Here is a 17993-nt window from a genome sequence, read left to right as displayed (position 1 = left end):
ATGATTTAAGCACTTTTACATCCGGGTCTGTCTCCATCTGGTACTCATTATTATATACTGTCTCTCTACGTTTTATGTACAAGGCACTGGTGAGATCTCATCTGGAGTATTGAGCATGGTATTTATCACATTATTTAAAGAAGGATGTAAATACATTGGAGGCAGTTCACAGACGGCTTGCTAATCTAATAGCTAGAATGGGTAAATTGTTTCATGAGGAAAGGCTGGATTTTTACACATAAAATAAAGTACCAGTAAGGGGTGACAGAGGGCTCTTGATGGGCAAAGATTTCCACTTTAAGGAGACTCTAAAACAATGAGTCACCATTTAAAAGTAAAGGGTTGTCTAAATAAAAGTTGAAGCAAACTTCTATATCCCTCAAAGGGATGAGGAACACATTTTTTATTAAGACAGAGGTAGCTGGAATGATTTTTATCAAGAAAGAGTTGGAGCGATTACCAGTGGTGGGTAGGAATATGGGTTTGACGCTAAATGGCACCCTCAAGGGGCCGAACGGCCTATTCCCAATTAGTGTGATCATGTGTAAGTCATTAGCTCAGTCACATCACAAAAAAATGCCAAGACTGGAAAAGTTAGAAGGGAGACCAATCGAAGTAAAACGCAGGGCAGTCGCACCGTGTTATTATAGGGAAATAACAATACTGATACTACGCAGGCAGAGTAATTGCTCACTGCCTAGCTACAGCAGACTTGTGAAGTAGCATCTAATATACCACGTTAGGTACTGATCAATCCTTCTCTTTGGAATTTAGTAAATCCTGACTTTTCTCCAGTCTTATATATAAACACTTGAAATGTTCTAAAATCTATTTTAGAGTTTGCCACCTGGGTTGATGTTGCTATTCTATAACCACAGAACGCCCAGCTGTAACCCCTTTTCTTTTCTTGGCATTTGTCTACAGTGGTTTGTCTATTAAAAGGAACAGTTTCCAGGACTGAAAATTATAAATCGGGGTATGCAATCTGCAGCAAAGCAGAAAATGTCCCTTATGAAATGAGAGGAAGAAAGTTTTTCTTAAGCTATAAACACCCCAAGGGATGGAGGAATGCAATTAGCTTAAGCCATATCCCTTTCGCTCAGAGGGTGGTCTCAAATCTCACCTAGATAGATCTGATGGAAGTCTCTCCTCTCTCGATCCTGCTTTTAGTGGACTTGGTTGAAACAAGTTTGAAAATTTCTCAACCAAGTCCTTTCTCCACTTTTTGTGGAGCCTCCCTCGCAAAAGCAATTTGACACTGATTAGCTATCACATCCAAACAGGGGTGTAAGTAGAAAAATGGGCATTTGCCCTGGCACAGTTGGACTGTGCCTACTGAGGTTACAACTGAGGTACATCAATGACTCAACAGAAGAGGCTTGACTGTGCTCAGGGTTCTGAAGAAGGGTCACTGGACTCAAAACATTAACTCTGATTTCTCTCCACCGATGCTGCGAGACCTGCTGAGCTTTTCCAACAATTCCTGTTTTCGGCTCTGCTTTGCAACTCTCGTTCAGATGTCATTCATTTTCACAGCCAAAGTAATTCACAAAAGGAAACTCCTCATTCATGTCTAATTTCACACATTTTTTTTAAAAAATAGAGAACGCAACATGGCATAATTAAAAACATTATTCAAGTTTGAGAAAATGGAGTTCTAGTTTCAAGGATTGAAGTCTTTTGACTCAAACTTACTCCTTCCCTTGGCAAGGCTGTCCTTGGTGAAGGGAGTAAGGCGTTAAGCTTATATAGAAAAAGATAGAGCCAACCCTCACTGGAGTTTAGAAGGATGACAGGCAATGTCATTGAAACCTAGAAAATAATTGAATAGACATGACAGGGTAAATACTGAGATTTTCTCCTCATGGGGCAATTAGAAATGGGGGCACGGCTTAAAGATAATGGCCACACAATATAAGGCCAAGAAGAGGAAGAATTTCCTCTCTCAGAGAGTCATTAGCTTTTGAAATTCTCTTCCACACAAAATGGCGGAGGCTGGGTCATTGAAGAGGCTGCGGGAGGCAGACTTTTGATTACAAGGGGATCAAGGGTTATGGGGATGGCAGGCAGGAAAGCAGAGCAAAGACCAGATCAGATCAGCCAGGATATTGCTGAATGGGAAAGTAGATCTGATGGGCCAAAGGGCCTTTTCTTGTCACCATTTCTTACAATCTTATGACTACTGACAAATTGTTGCACCATGATTCAACATCATGGAGGAGAGAAACAATGTTAATCGAGGAGATGGGATAACATCCTTCAGATATGTGAACTGTTTCAACCTTGATCGGGTAATCTCTATGAGCTGGGATACTTGCATAATTGCAGCATCCTGAAAGCCAATGTGGTCCAAAGATCATATCCATGGGCACCTTTGTAGCTCTGGTTGTTAGTTAATAAAGACACAAATTTCAAATTCCCTCAGAATCTGCTCCACTGGGGATTGCGTGTGGGTCCCTGTGCAGACCTCCTGTCAATCGTTCTGAAAAAAAACTATGGGCCAACGGAACATTCAAGCTATCTTTACAGGCAGTTTCTCTGCTGACTACAAACTTGTTGATTTTCTTTGGTGGAGACAGTGATGTGGGGCTGCCGTTCAGTTTTTCACTTTAGCATCAAAAACTAATGAGGTAGAGAAAGGCTTTGTGGGGGTATATAAAGAAAATCACTAAAAGTCAGTGTTTGTATTGAGCATTAGTAAAGCCCAAGAAGGGAAGCGAGAGACTAAAGGCAGTTAAACTAAATGACAACCCACAATTATTTACACGATTCACAGGCACCACGATTACACTCCAAAAGTCATGTAAATTTTCATCAAATCCTGTCAAACTATTTTAGTAGAAAGATTTATTTATAGTATTTGTCAACAGAGAGTGTTTACAAAATGTTCACTGCTAAAATTAAATCTTAAGGTAGTACAACACTCTACTGTAATCAAGTGTCCATCTTTTAAAGTCTGTGCTATATTAAAGTTTAATGTGTGCTCCAAGGAGCTTGTTGTTATCACCGCAGGTAGCATTTCTACGCTACAGTACAGACATTAAAGTGACCATATGTAAGGTATTCGTTGTACAATTTGCAAGATTACTGCTTACAATGGTGTGCGTGTGTTTTAAGTGGTACATTACAAGCACTTGTAAAAAGTTGTAACTTATACAGTATATCTCTAAAAAGTTATCCATTCCACTAGTAACATGCAAGTTATTAACAAGGCAAAACAGCCAACATTAGCTCTCACAGAATGTAATTTCCAGATCTGATGTTGAGAAAGGAAATTGTTTTCTCTCGCATATTCAAGAGAAAATCCCGTGAGAAACACAGAACAAAGAAGAATGATGGCACTGAATGAAATCCTTTGGCCCATCTTCTCCCTGCAAGCCAAAAGAATGGATTATCTTCCAGTTCTTCACTCCAAAGCTCTGTAGGTGACTGCACCTCAAGGAAGCTAATGTCTCATGTTTCTTTTAAATACAATAATGGTTTCTGTCTCTACAAGACTTTCAAGCCATGAGTTCCAGAACCTAACCTGGATGAAACAATTTCTCATCAACTCCCCTTGCATCTTTCTCCCGATTACTTTAAACTTATGCCCCTGGCTATTGACCTTTTCGTTAATGGAAATAAGCTCTTCCTATCCAGTCTAGCCTGGTTCCTTAACTATTTACTTTTAGGACATGCACTTAATGTCCCTCTGTCCTTTTCTCAGAATCCTACCATTTATTGTGTACTCCCAGGCAATATCTGTCCTTCCCAAATCCATTAGTTCTCTCTTCTCTCAATCGCTTTCCATTTGCTATCTTTCTGCCCACCTGACCTTACCATTGATGTCTTCCATATACTCTACAGCGTTCTCCCTCATGGTCAACCACATGGTCAGCTTTCACCTCATTTGCAAACGTCTTCATACACAAGTCTATGTCATTGATATAGACAATGAACAGCAAGGGCCCTGCATTGAGTCTTGCTGTGTTTATTCATTCACACTTCCACTTTACCACCCTACGGAAATAAAAATCCAAACATATATTCAAAAAAGTTAATTAGAAAACTGCTTTTAAAGTTCTCTAAGAATGGGTGACCTGCAAAATATCAGTGGCAGTTTGTGAAATTATTTCCTTCAGAATTACTCAATAGGAGGAGTGTGCAAAGTGGAGCTGCTTGGAAGGGAGCAAGGCAATTTGCTTCAATGTGTCAAAGCCTTACCTTGATTGGCAGCCTGAGAGGACTCGGACACATTGACTGCCAGCTGCCCACTGAAGGAGTTGACCCCCATCATCCCTGCGTGGACGGATGTGTTACTGAGAGCTGGGAGCTGGTTGTGGTTCCGAGGGACACTGTACAGAGCTTCTGCAATGTCAGCTGCTCGCTTCAGGATGATTTCCTACCAGGAATTTTGAAGAAAAGGAAAAGTTGTTGACTGTAACCACAAGAGAAATAAGCTGACTGCCAGCAAGGTTAAAAAAAACATTTAAAACAAAGCTACGTTGGTGTGTAAAAGCATAAATCAGTCACACAGCTAACCTACTAACTTAATTCTTCCCCTCTCCAGGTTTTGGTTCTACACCATTCATTGGCTGTCAGTGTCTCTGAAGTCCATCAGTTCAAGGTGCAATGGCTCTCAGTCTCCAAAGTCTTGAATTCCACTCTCCGTCAGTTTGCTAGGACTCAGATCCCTCACAATCCTGGCTTTCACTTCCACATCCCTCCTAATCTTGGCCCTCACTCCCACATTTTTCAGAATCCTGGCCCTTGCTCCCACATTCTTCAGAATCCTGACTCTCAGTGTCACATCCCTCAAAATCCTGGTCCTCACTCCCACATGCCGCAGAATCCTGGTCCTCAGTGCCACATCCCTCACAATCCTGGTCAAAAATCCCACATTCTTCATAATCCTGGTCCTCACTCCCACGTCCCTCAAAATCCTGTCCCTCACTCCCAATTCTCTCAGAATCCGGTATCTCACTCTGACATCCCTCAGAATCCTATACCTCATCCCACATCCCTCAGAATCCTGTACCTCACTGCAACATCCCTCAGAATCCTGACCCTCACTCACATATCCTTCAGAATCCTGGTGCTTACTCCCACATTCTTCAGAATCCTGGTCCTCACTGCCACATCCTCAGAATCCTGCACCTCACTCCCACATCCCTCAGAATCCTGTATCTCACTCCCAGATCCCTCAGAATCCGGACCCACACTCACATATCCTTCAGAATCCTGGTGCTCACTTCCACATTCTTCAGAATCCTGGTCTTCACTCCCACATCCCTCAGAATCCTGTACCTCACTGCCACATCCCTCAAAGACTTGGTCCTCAATGTCCTCTCCCTCAGTCACCCAGTGCTATGTATGCAGATTCCTCTTTCCCTCACTGACCCAGCCCTTGCTGCCAATGTGTTATCCTTGAACAATAAGACATAGGGCTCACTATTACCTGGTTGTTATGTGGCATTCCATAAAGCGCCTCCACCAAGTCAGCCGCCCTCTTTAATATAACCTCCTGTAGAAGAAAAGGACAAAGATTTCCTTCTTCGATGGCCAATCAATTGTTTTGATTCAGGACTATTCAGACTCATTGGATTAGTTTTCATATAAGTCACACAGTCAGAATGGAATGGCTCTAGATCCTAGTCTAGACCCCATTTGGTTTCTCATCAAATTTTATTCTCTACTAAGCATCGCACACATAGAATCCCACCAAACCCCACATTTCTGCCAGGCCGTTCATAGCTCATTCCTGCCCCCAAATCACATTGACAAGCAAATCCTGGGAATAGTGAGTAAGCTCTGGATTCCGAGGTCATTTTCCCTGTATCTAGCAGGAGGATGTCAAAACCAGTCCTAATGCTGCTCTAACCACCAGCTCAGCTGAGGGCAGCTACGTCAGCACACGCCCAGGGCTAGCAACGTTCAGGCCTAACGAACTAAACACCAAACAGATTGACGAGAAGCCATGAAGCCAAACAAAGGGCTGCCCTTTCAGTCTGTGTGGACGTGTGCATACCGCGAACAAAGCAATCCAGCCTTATTATGCAGAGTACAGGTAACTGGCTGTTGATCCTTTTTTATCAATGGAATGACTCACTGTGGTTTGAACGACTGTGCTGCTTAGAATGAAAAGGCCAGTAGGAACTGAAGAGATACATAAGTGATTGTTAATCATTAAACCTACATTTCAGTAGATGTTGAACAATTATTGATATATTCACAAAATGCATATAGAACTTAATTTTTCTATTTAAAATCCAATATGTCTTCTCTTTATCATTTACCTTTCAATATCTTTTGTGATCACTTTCAGACCATTTACTTGCCCCTTCTCTGGTTAAATGTGAAGGCATTAAAAGGTTTGCATTCCTGCATGTACAATTGTATCTTTTCATCTCTGGTGTGTGTGTTATTTTTGAAATGCAGCCATGGTTATCTTGTGCGCAAGCATAGCATGCACAGTAAGATACCATAAATGATGACCGGCTTTGATACTGACGAGGGAGCTAGAACGATCAGTGACACAGGGGACCTCCTAGCTCTTCCAGTGGTGCCACGGTTCTTTCAAGTTGGGGGTGGGATCTCCATTTCACATTTCATACAACATTCATTCAGTATCTATAGCAATGCAGTACTCCCACAGCACTTCACAGAGAAGTCAGCTCAGACCTAGTGCCACACTGACAGATTTAAACTTGAACACACAGCCTCCCAGGAAGACAGAGTGACACAATTCCAATCAGTTCACTTCTGCTTGGACAGTTCGACAATCTCTATCATCCATGTCCATTCTTCCCAGTTCCAATCATATCCAATTGCATCCCACAAGTGAATTCTCCCTTCTCTTTCTGCATCATCACAAGTCAAAGCAGCAAGTAACAGAACTTTTAATATAAGAATATAAGAAATTGAAGCAAGAACAACCCATCTGTCACCTTCAGCCTGATCCACCATCGAATAAGATCATGGCCAAACTTTTCATGGACTCAGCTCCACTCACCCACCCGTTTACCAGAACTCTTAAATCCTGCACTGTTCAAAAACCTATCTACTTTTGCTTTAAAAACATTCAAGGAGGTAGCCTCCACTGCTTCACTGTGCAGAGAATTCCACAGATTCACAAACCTTTGGGTGAATTAGATCCTCCTCAATTCAGTAAGTTCTCTGCTTTCACCAGCGCTCCCTATTACAGAAGCTGGAGGGTCAATCTCTATCCTCTCTTCCAGCAATTCTCCGGCAGACCCTTCGCAGCACAATGCTGGACATTCAGTAGCTCAGTGTTCAGGGATCGCCACACCCCACCAAACAGTAACACAAAAGGAAAGCCAAGCAAGTAGATTGTCTTGAAGGAAGACAAACTCCTGCCAAATTACGCAGTAAGTGCTAACTGTACAATGCTTTGATCCCTTTATTGACATCTGCTGGTCCTAAGGGGAAAGGGAAGAATGGGGCTAATGGGATAGCGCTTTCAAAGAGCTAGCATAGTCAGCTCAAACTGAGTGGCCTCCATCTATATGACAATGTTGACCATGAGTTCAGGAGTTTCACTGAAATGTATAAGCCGTGGACTCAGAAAATTCCTTCTGTTACCCTCGGATCCGAGAAAGAACATGACTCTGTATGTTTCATGAAATTTAGTTCCCTCACTTGAGGTGAGTTTGGCGATGGAGATACATTTAATTGAGGGGGCAGGAGTAGGGTAAGCAGTAGAGAGGGTGTCGTTCATTGTCAGGCACTGACCAACAAACTAGGCACCAAGTACTGGACTGTAAGGTTGCGTACCAGCCCTCGCCTCTTGCCAAAACCTCCCCGCCACACCCACCACTTCAAACAGCCCATTCCTGCTATCACTCACCCACAGCTCATCTGGTCAAAACTGGGGCTTGGTGGGACGCATTAGTAACAGCAGCTAGAAAATTCCCAGGCATTAACTGACTGCCAGTTCCCAGGACTTGATGGCACAAATGGCTTCTTCCTGCACTGTAGGGATTCCGTGATTCTATGATGGGAGTGTGGGATATGCACCATCACCAGTTCCATCCAACCACACTCCTCCCCACCACTTTCATTGTTGGCCCGTTAAGTGCCCGACTGGCATTTTAATTTGCTAAGCTTTCCAGAATAAAGGCAATTCCAGTCTCATTCTGGCTGTCCAATCAGAGGGCAAACTGCCTCAATTAAAAACGACACTGTTTAAACCCAATTAATTAATAAGCAAATTTATTCGGACAAAAATACAACGAAATTGCCTCCCCCACACACAAACAGACCAGTCCTCGAGTTTAAACAAAACAGATGTAAGTCCTGGCATTATGGCTGATGAAATTCAGGGAAACAATTTCTGATATTGAACTGAATAATTGAGATGAATTCATAGAATGCCCTTGAATTGAACGCTGACAAAATACTGGCTGTTGTATTTACACACCTTAAATTTAACAAATTTATTCCCACAGACAAATTCACCTTGAACACCTTTTGAAATAAAAGCATCCTGCTGTCGCGTACCCTGCATAAATCAGCTCCATTTTACGTGACAAGTTAGAATCAACAGAAGAGACAATTCCTCATGTCCTTGTCCAGTTAAGTAAGAATTTCCAGTCAGTTGTGCTACTGGTCTGCAGAGCTCTTGAAGAACAGTAGCAATACAGATCTACCATTTTATTTGACTTATATCTGAAGAAAAGTACTGGCAGCAATACCTCCTTCAATCTCAACAAAGCCTTTCAGTATCATTGCGGCAGTTCTTTGATTTTGATTTGGTTTGAGTTATTATTGTCGCATGTACCTAAGTACATTGAAAAGTTTTGTTTTGCATTCAGTACATCACACCATACGAAGTATATTAGGGTAATAGAACAAAGCTAAGAATACAATGTAATATAATAAAGTGTGAAGCTGGATGAACACAGCAGGCCAAGCAGCATCTCAGGAGCACAAAAGCTGACGTTTTGGGCCTAGACCCTTCATCAGAGAGCTCTCTGATGAAGGGTCTAGGCCTGAAATGTCACCTTTTGTGCTCCTGAGATGCTGCTTGGCCTGCTGTGTTCATCCAGCTTCACACTTTATTATCTTGGATTGTCCAGCATCTGCAGTTCCCATTATCTCTGAAGGAATACAATGTTACGGCTGCAGAGAAGATGCACAATGAATGAGATGAACATTAAATTTAAAATTTGACAGATCCATGCAGAAGTCTATCAACAGTGGGGAAGGTGCCATTCTTGAAGCTGTTGGTACTTGTGTTTAAGCTTTTGCATCTTCTGCCCAATGGAAAAGGTTGGAAGAGATTAGAACTGGGATTATAATCTTTGATTCTGTTGGCTGTCTTCCCAAGGAAAAGCATCAGTAATTGGGCACACATCATCCCTCTTATAGTGCTTAGGATAATGAAAGAATTCAGTGACCTAATTTCAGGGGAGATGGAGGTACATAGTGGTCACATCACTATTAGAACATAGCGCATAGAGCATAGAGCATAGAGCATAGAGCATAGAGCATAGAGCATAGAGCATAGAGCATAGAACATAGAACATAGAACAGGCCCTTTAGCCCACGATGTTGTGCCGACCATTGATCCTCATGTATGCACCCTCAAATTTCTGTGACCATATGCATGTCCAGCAGTCTCTTAAATGTCCCCAATGACCTTGCTTCCACAACTGCTGCTGGCAACGCATTCCATGCTCTCACAACTCTCTGTGTAAAGAACCCGCCTCTGACATCCCCACTATACTTTCCTCCAACCAGCTTAAAACTATGACCCCTCGTGTTAGCCATTTCTGCCCTGGGTATCAACTCTATCTATGCCTCTCATTATCTTGTATACCTCAATTAGGTCCCCTCTCCTCCTCCTCTTCTCCAATGAAAAGAGTCCAAGCTCAGTCAACCTCTCTTCATAAGATAAGCCCTCCAGTCCAGGCAGCATCCTGGTAAACCTCCTCTGAACCCTCTCCAAAGCATCCATGTCTTTCCTATAATAGGGCGACCAGAACTGAACGCAGTATTCCAAGTGCGGTCTAACCAAAGTTTTATAGAGCTGCAACAAGATCTCACAACTCTTAAACTCAATCCCCCTGTTAATGAAAGCCAAAACACCATATGCTTTCTTAACAACCCTGTCCACTTGGGTGGCCATTTTAAGGGATCTATGTATCTGCACACCAAGATCCCTCTGTTCCTCCACGCTGCCAAGAATCCTATCCTTAATCCTGTACTCAGCTTTCAAAGTCGACCTTCCAAAATGCATCACCTCGCATTTATCCAGGTTGAACTCCATCTGCCACCTCTCAGCCCATCTCTGCATCCTGTCAATGTCCCGCTGCAGCCTACAACAGCCCTCTATACTGTCAACGACACCTCCAACCTTTCTGTCATCTGCAAACTTGCTGAACCATCCTTCAATCCCCTCATCCAAGTCATTAATAAAAATTACAAACAGTAGAGGCCAAAGGACAGAGCCCTGTGGAACACCACTCACCACTGACTTCCAGGCAAAATATTTTCCTTCTACTACCACTCGCTGTCTTCTGTTGGCCAGCCAATTCTGTATCCAGACAGCTACGTTCCCCTGTATCCCATTCCTCCTGACCTTCTGAATGAGCCTACCATGGGGAACCTTATCAAATGCCTTGCTGAAGTCCATATACACCACATCCACAGCTAGACCCTCTTCAACTTTTCTAGTCACATCCTCAAAGAACTCGATAAGGTTTGTGAGGCGTGACCTGCCCCTCACAAAGCCGTGTTGACTGCATTTAATCAAGCCATGCTCTTCCAGATGGTCATAAATCCTATCCCTCAGAATCCTTTCTAACACCTTGCAGATGACAGACGTGAGACTTACTGGTCACAAAGCACAGAAAAACAAGTTTGAAAACTACCAAGGCAGCTGTTGGAATTTAAATTAAATAAATAAAGCTAAAATTTAAACTCATGGATTTGAAACCATTAACCTGTTGATTGTCACAAAAACCTATTTGATTCTCTAGTGCTCTTTAAGGAAGGAAATCTACAGCAAAGGGTTCACTCTAAACACTAACAATGGCCTGGCAAGCCACTCAGGTCAAGGACAATTATGGACGAGCAACAAGTCTTGCCAGCGATATCAACATCCATGAAAGAATAAAGACACACCCTAGCTCTTCTTTAAGACCAGAAAGATTCTGAGTAAGAAAAACCCTTATCCTAAATGGCTCGTATTAAGATTTCTCCTTCCTGCTTTTAACAACTTCCTGATACAAATTGCTACATGCTGCAGTGGGTAAATTGCTTTAAGCCATTTAGAACAACTGTATTCACTATTAAACAGCTTTTGGACAGCCTCAGTCCCAAGAGCACAATGAACTTTGTGAAACCTCTACCACTTTGGATGCTCAGGCAAGACTACAGTAACTCTTCTTGTATCACTTTACATCTACTGAGCCACTGCTTTCATTATCCCATGTAAAACAGATTATTGTTGAGAAAACAGTCATATGCTAAAGCTGCTGCCTTACCCTCATCAGGACAGAATCACAAGAACACAAAATCTCATAGGGAACAACAATTTATACAAACTTATCAGAGCCACTTATAAAGACTGAGATAACAAGCTATAGAGCTGGGTGAACAAAGCAGGCCAAGCAGTATCAGAGGAGCAGAAAGGCTGACGTTTTGGGCTTAGACCCTTCTTCACGTCAGCCTTCCAGCTCCTATGATGCTGCTTGGCCTGCTGCGTTCATCTAGCTCCACACCTTGTTATCTCAGATTCTCCAGCATCTGCAGTTCCTGCTATCTCTGAAACAACTTATAAGACTGCTTACTGTCTTATTAAACAGGACTGGTGAGATCTAGACCTGGATTGTACAATGAGATTGCTGTTTACATTGTTCAGGTACTTATACGATGTAGATCTGTATGTAATGTACTGTCACTTTTTTCTTTGTTTTTTTCTACTTTATGTAGATAAGATTTGTACCCAGGCATTTTGTACCAATGATGGTGCTGTGTTTGGTGACATTGTACGTTTTTCACTGTACTTCTGTTCCTTTGTAACTTGCATATATCTGACAATAAACCTATATTTTATTCTAATTCCAATTCAAAATGACACTGTCGTTTGATTACTGTGGGGACAGTGTGACACAAACCAACAGTATTAAGTGAGGGTGATGCAATGTGTTAAACCAAGACAAATCATTTCCTCTGAAGGGGAATCTAGAACAAGGGGACATCGCAGTCAACATTTAATCAAGGCCCTTTAGGATGGAGATCAGAAACATACTTGCAAACAATGAGAAACAGAAGTCAGGAGCTATAGAAATCTAGAAAACCGATAGGCCAGCATAAAAAACACAGGGGTGGGCATTAGGGAGACCATAAATAGGCAAGACAGAGGGCAGGGAGATAGAGTAAAGTACAGGTGTGAAAAGAAAAATGGGCAAGGAGAGTGTTGGAGAAAGATTTTCTGATTGCAATCCATAACATGCTCCAGAAATGTAATACATGTCACACTGGCAAGGAGGTGCTCCTTATTTATGAAGAGGTCCTGGTCAACTGACTTCTCTGTAAGGTACAGGGCACTAAATGGTAAGGCTTCTTTGTGCACATGGAGAAATAAAAATCAAAGAAGGTGGCAGCGGACAGTTTAGGCAGGTCAGTGGGCAAAATACCAGGCAGTCAGCTGAACAAGGGAAGGTCATGGAGGAGGTGCTGCAGGGGTGTTGGCACGTTAGGAAGCTCTGTGCTAGTTAATAGGAAATTAATCAAATTATTGGGGACTGTGCAGGAAGAAAAGGCATAAAGTTGCCTCAGAGCACTGGGGCTCTAGCAGAACTGAAAACAAATACTTGTTTAAAAGTAACTCTGCTTATATTCAAATCTATAATAAACACAGTGGCAGAGGAGCCCAGATAAGGAGATGCTTTCAGTTGCAAATTCTTCTCCTTGAGCTATTTTTTGTTGGAAAACTAAAATGTTTCAAGCTGATATTTACCGAATGCCTTGGGAGGACTCGCAGTTCCTCCAATTTCTCCTTCCAAGATGCTGTCACTCGTTGAGTTATGGAAACAATCTGGCCTTATTCAAGTGACCCCTTGTCATTTGAGAGCCCAGAAAAGTATCAGTAAAGTACTGAAGCCTGGAGGGTGAAATGGTCCAGTTTAATTCACATATACAACCTTACACACACACACTCAAACACAGGCACACAGACTAACAGACACAGCTATGTAGACATTGACACATGCACAGGCGCACATACTTGAAAATAAATAGACACACGTGCACACACAGAAATATGCATATTTACACATGCAGAAATCCATAATGTGGACTTTCACATGTACATATATTTAGGCACACATATGTACAGAAATAAGCACCAAACCCATGCAAACAGACACATACAGGCTCACCAGATATATGCATATACATGCAAAGACAGGCACACTTGTACGTAGGTACACACATAAAGCACATACATAAGAACAAACACAGGAACTACTGAGGAGAGGGGCAGGTGATGCAGTCATGATGATCCTGCCCTATAATTAACATCAAGTGTGCCTTCTATGTCGCAGGAACCACAACATGCCCTTCTCTCCCATTCTGCAAACCCTGCTACACAAACAGAGATTTCTGAAATAACTGTGTTGCTGCACCTTTAAGAGAGGCAGTGTGTGAGAGTCTTGAGTGTTTGAGTCTGAGTAAGTCTGGGCCGTCAGGCACTGCAAATGTTACAAATAACACTTTTCACAGCCTGTGTGTAAGCAATGCATCAAAGCATGAAGATAGCAGTAAAAGACTTATAGGATTTATTCTATATTCTAACAACAAGAACATTAATTATAGTTAAAATTCACCTCATATAAAATAATGTAGTCACTATAGGCAACTTAGTAGTTATGGCCAATTTCCAGGCACTATTTAAGTGTTTGTATATATAAAGGCCCCTAGAAAGAAGGTAAAACACTTTAGTAACATAATTACATTCATTTAGCTGTCAACGTCAACATTTTCAAAAATCTTTCAGTCTATTTTCTGATGACAAGCTACTGGATTTTTAAATCCTGCATAGTACACAGTAAAATTGTTTGCATTTCCACTAACAGCCACTTACAATTCAAAGAGTTCTTTATGCATATCGAATGGCTGATGCTTTAGGGCTCTTATTTCTTTTGATTCGGAGACATGTTTCTGTGATTGGAGGTGTAACTCTTCCTGCACCAGCCCTCACTGTCCCATCATCTAAAAAAAGGCCTCAGCCATCCTCTCACACCTGTGACCTGGAGCTGATGAGGCTCAATGCTGTGCCAGCTGCTCCTGGCTCCTCACCCAAGTGCCCACTCTCCATCAGACAGCATCGCATTGGATGCCATAGTAAATATACATAATCCACTGTGGGTAAGGACTCAGTGGCTTGCCACTGCACTCAGAAAGCTCGCTTTGCACCTGGTTGACTACATTGTCCTGGACCAAGCAGTCCAGGCTATCTGTGCCAAGCAGAACATCTTATCCACTACCCAACCTGGATTCAGTACCCACTGCCCAATCAAGAAATACCACCAACTGTCCTACTGAAACATACTGCCTGGACAATCGCTCTCTATAACCAACTGAAACACGCCATTCACTACCTAACTAGGACCGTGATGACTGGGCCAAACAGGAGACACTCTCCCATCAAGAAACACTACCCACTATCCAACTAGCTCATGCCACCTGCTCCAACCAGGACATGCTGCCAATTGCAGAAACAAGACCCACTACCTTGTACCAACCAAGACAAGCTGTCATCCTGGGTAAGACCTGTGCTTTCCCTTTAGTTACACATGCTAAACAAGGCTTCCCCCACTTCGCTGCTGTAGCCTCAGTAGAAGGGCAGACATTCATAGCTATTAACTTTTGAGCTGTTGAGCAAATTATGTCAGGACTTTCAAATTGTTGTGGCCACGAGGTTGTATGGAGATGGAAACCCCGGGGAACGAGGGGACCTGGTGGATATCAGCTGGTTCTCTGGCCAATCTACTGTTGGACTAGACAAAGTGTGCTGGACAAGCTATGGTGAGGTCTCCAAAGTGTTGATTCTGCTCAAGTACCATTCCAGACCTCGGTGCTAATCTCAAAGCAGAGCTCCCACACTCAAACTGCTGACAGACGCCAGCTTATCTACAGTGTGTTCTCACTATTATTTGTGTGTGTGTGTGTGTGTGTGTGTGTGTGTGTGTGTGTGTGTGTGTGTGTGTGTGTGTGTGTGTGTGTGTGTGTGTGTGTGTGTGTGTGTGTGTGTGTGTGTCCACAAGGCATCCGGGAGCTCTCTGTCACAGACACAGAAGACTGTGGAAACCAGGAAGAGGAATAGAATTTCATTCAAAATAACTGAAAAAGACAGCAAGCATAGATGGGTGAGGTTGGTCACTCATTGCAATCTAACTCAAGTGGCTTTGCATCCTGTAGTTGTCAGATAAGGAGCACTGGAGTTGATGGGGAGCAGTGCAAGTTCTATCCTTTTCTGATGCTTCTCCTGTCCAGCTGGCTCGTGTAACTCCTAGTGATTCTTTGTTGGCCCTCCTACTCCAAGTGAGTGGCTGGACAGCCAAATATCCACAGTAGCCATTTCCACAAAGGTGTAGCCCTTTGGCACTCTGTCAGCCAGTGAGCTCCAGTGTCTACCTTCTGCCTCATGTCTGAGCGTTAGCATTAATGATTCAACATGTAAAATCGACACGGCAATCCTCCACACAGACTGATCATTGTTAAGAAATACTGATGGAGGAACAGTCCTTCTGTCTCTTCCCCTTCTTTGATTCCTCATCCATTGTTATCTCGGTCTAAGTACACATTCTCCAATTTTCATAGATATCATACATTATGTAATCACTGGTGGACCAGAAATGTTTAGTTTAATACTAGTGACTTCATACACTTGGAAAGCGGGGAGCTACAGGAGAGATTCAAAGTTGGAAGTGACATTAAGGCTAAGATGCAATGGCTCTGTTTAGGTCCTCTAAGGCTAGTCTCGTGATGTGGTTCAAATCCAAGTTTCCTTTCCAGAAGCCTCAATGAGTTCTCTTAACAGACATGCCAGTGCAGCAATGAAGGAGGAGTGCACAATTCAAGGTGTTACCTTCAGGATAACACACTAAGGCAAGGCTCCAAATGCCTGCTGAAATGGAAGCTAATTATCCCCTGACTACAGTTCCAGTAAGAACAGTGTAGATCTTCTAATGGTCTGATGACAACCAAACGCCTCTCACTTTAACAAAAACTGTCAATTTATCCAGCTCCTGTTACTGAGACTGCGCTGTGTACAGATCCCACCAGGATCACCTGAGAAGGTGACTAGCACTATATAAATGCAAGCTTTTTTTGTTTCATTCGCCATTGTTCCGTTTTCCTGTAAGTGGGTGAAAACATTCATGCTTGTTATTCCCTAGCAATCATTAGAATGTTAAAGCAGAGTAGGTTTTGGGAGAGGCAGTGCTATAATTATAGAGCAGCTTTTGGTAAATATTAATCACCTTGTATAAAATAGTTCAAGTTGTATTCTTGAGAAGTTCGTTTCAGCATACATTTTCTACAGTCTGAGGATTTACACAGTAAAGACACATGTTAAACCTCTAAAACCGATTTAAAACTGAAAATGCCCCCACACACCAGGTAATTTTCACAACAGGTACTAATTTCCACTGTTAACTTTTGCAGAGCTGATAGGTATACATCTCCTGGACAAGCTATCAACAACTTCTCTCAAAAGCATCATTACATGTCTATAAAGGTGCAGGTCTCATCTCAGGAATGCTGGATGGAATTGAGCAACCACATGCATTGTCTTATTGAACATCAATATGCGCATTGAATTGTCAAATTAAGTGAAAACTGTCTCAGTGACAATTTTAAATGATCAGTAAAGGGAAAGAGGAGAGGGGTTACAAGAAATTTCTTTTTGCAGAGAATTTTAAGCATGAAATGTTTTGCTCAAGGAGATATTAAAGTGGAGGCAAAGCATCTTTTAAGGAAAGGCTAAATGAATATTTGAACCTCATCCATTGATTATACGGTATCAGAATTTGGAGCAAACGGTTAACAGTTGCTGAGTTTTAAGCAATACATTCTTCCTTTTGCAAAATTACTTTTTAATCAGAGTAAGCTTGTCTTACAAACTGCTCTAAGAAGAATCACATTTAAATTCATAAACTTTAAACTTACATTAATTGTCTTACAAACCAAAAAAAACTGTGGATGCTGTATATCAGAAACAAAAACAAGAAATTGCTGGAAAAGCTCCTCTTTATCAACTTCAACATACTGCTGCTTGTCGCTTAGTTCTTGACGCAGAAAAGCTGCTGTCTAAATAAAAACACAATTGCTGGCTTCGGCGTAACTTACAGAGGGATACAATGGAGCTATTATTTAGATCAGGCATATATACATGTAAGTGTTGCTTGAACTGTAGCCATCGGGATGTCACCAAAGTGTTATACAGTAGCCCCCCCCAGGGCACGGCCCACGTTGGGAAGGATGGAATCCAGAATCACACTGCTGAGTCCTTGTCCCAGATCATGCAGCCTGACATGGAGATGGTTCACCTTTTCTGAAATACTCCTGGCAATTCTGTTTGTTGCAAAGCATCAAGGCCCATTATGCAGACGAGCAAAAATAACCCTATGAGAAAGGACTGCCGTTCAAGGCAGCATTGTGTGTTGTGTTGCAAACACAAGCCCTGGACCTCCCTATAGCCATAATATTTTGTGAAATGGAACTGCAGAGTCAGACGTCAACCAGCGAAATTGGCAGAGAAGCTGGGTGGGGCGGGGGGGGGGGGGATAAAAAATCTTTCATGTACAGTACCAGCCATTTGGGTGACATCACTGGGTCAATGGCAAACACAATTACAGCTGGGCACAGCGCACTTCATTTAGGTCGCAGAAATTTATCATCTATTTTAAATATGGATTTCAGATAATCACAGCACTTAAGCCAAAAGAATATTCTGTGCATTATTTATTACCGAATTTTAA

The 17993-nt window shown here is 42.3% G+C and overlaps 1 protein-coding gene across 4 annotated transcripts in view; it reads right to left on the bottom strand.

The window, feature by feature from the left end:
• ebf1a (EBF transcription factor 1a) overlaps positions 1 to 17993 on the bottom strand; it is a 432193-nt gene that overhangs the window by 19719 nt on the left and 394481 nt on the right. For all 4 annotated transcript variants that reach the window (XM_048543553.2, XM_048543551.2, XM_048543554.2 and 1 more), the window contains 2 exons: positions 5438 to 5503; positions 4204 to 4381 (listed from right to left, as the gene is read on the bottom strand). In XM_048543553.2, the coding sequence (XP_048399510.1) occupies positions 4204 to 4381; positions 5438 to 5503 (244 nt within the window). The remainder of the gene's footprint in view (positions 1 to 4203; positions 4382 to 5437; positions 5504 to 17993) is intronic.

Source organism: Stegostoma tigrinum, chromosome 13 (genome assembly GCF_030684315.1).
Source record: "Stegostoma tigrinum isolate sSteTig4 chromosome 13, sSteTig4.hap1, whole genome shotgun sequence".
Lineage (NCBI taxonomy): Eukaryota > Metazoa > Chordata > Chondrichthyes > Orectolobiformes > Stegostomatidae > Stegostoma > Stegostoma tigrinum.
This window is presented reverse-complemented; position numbering and strand designations above follow the sequence as displayed.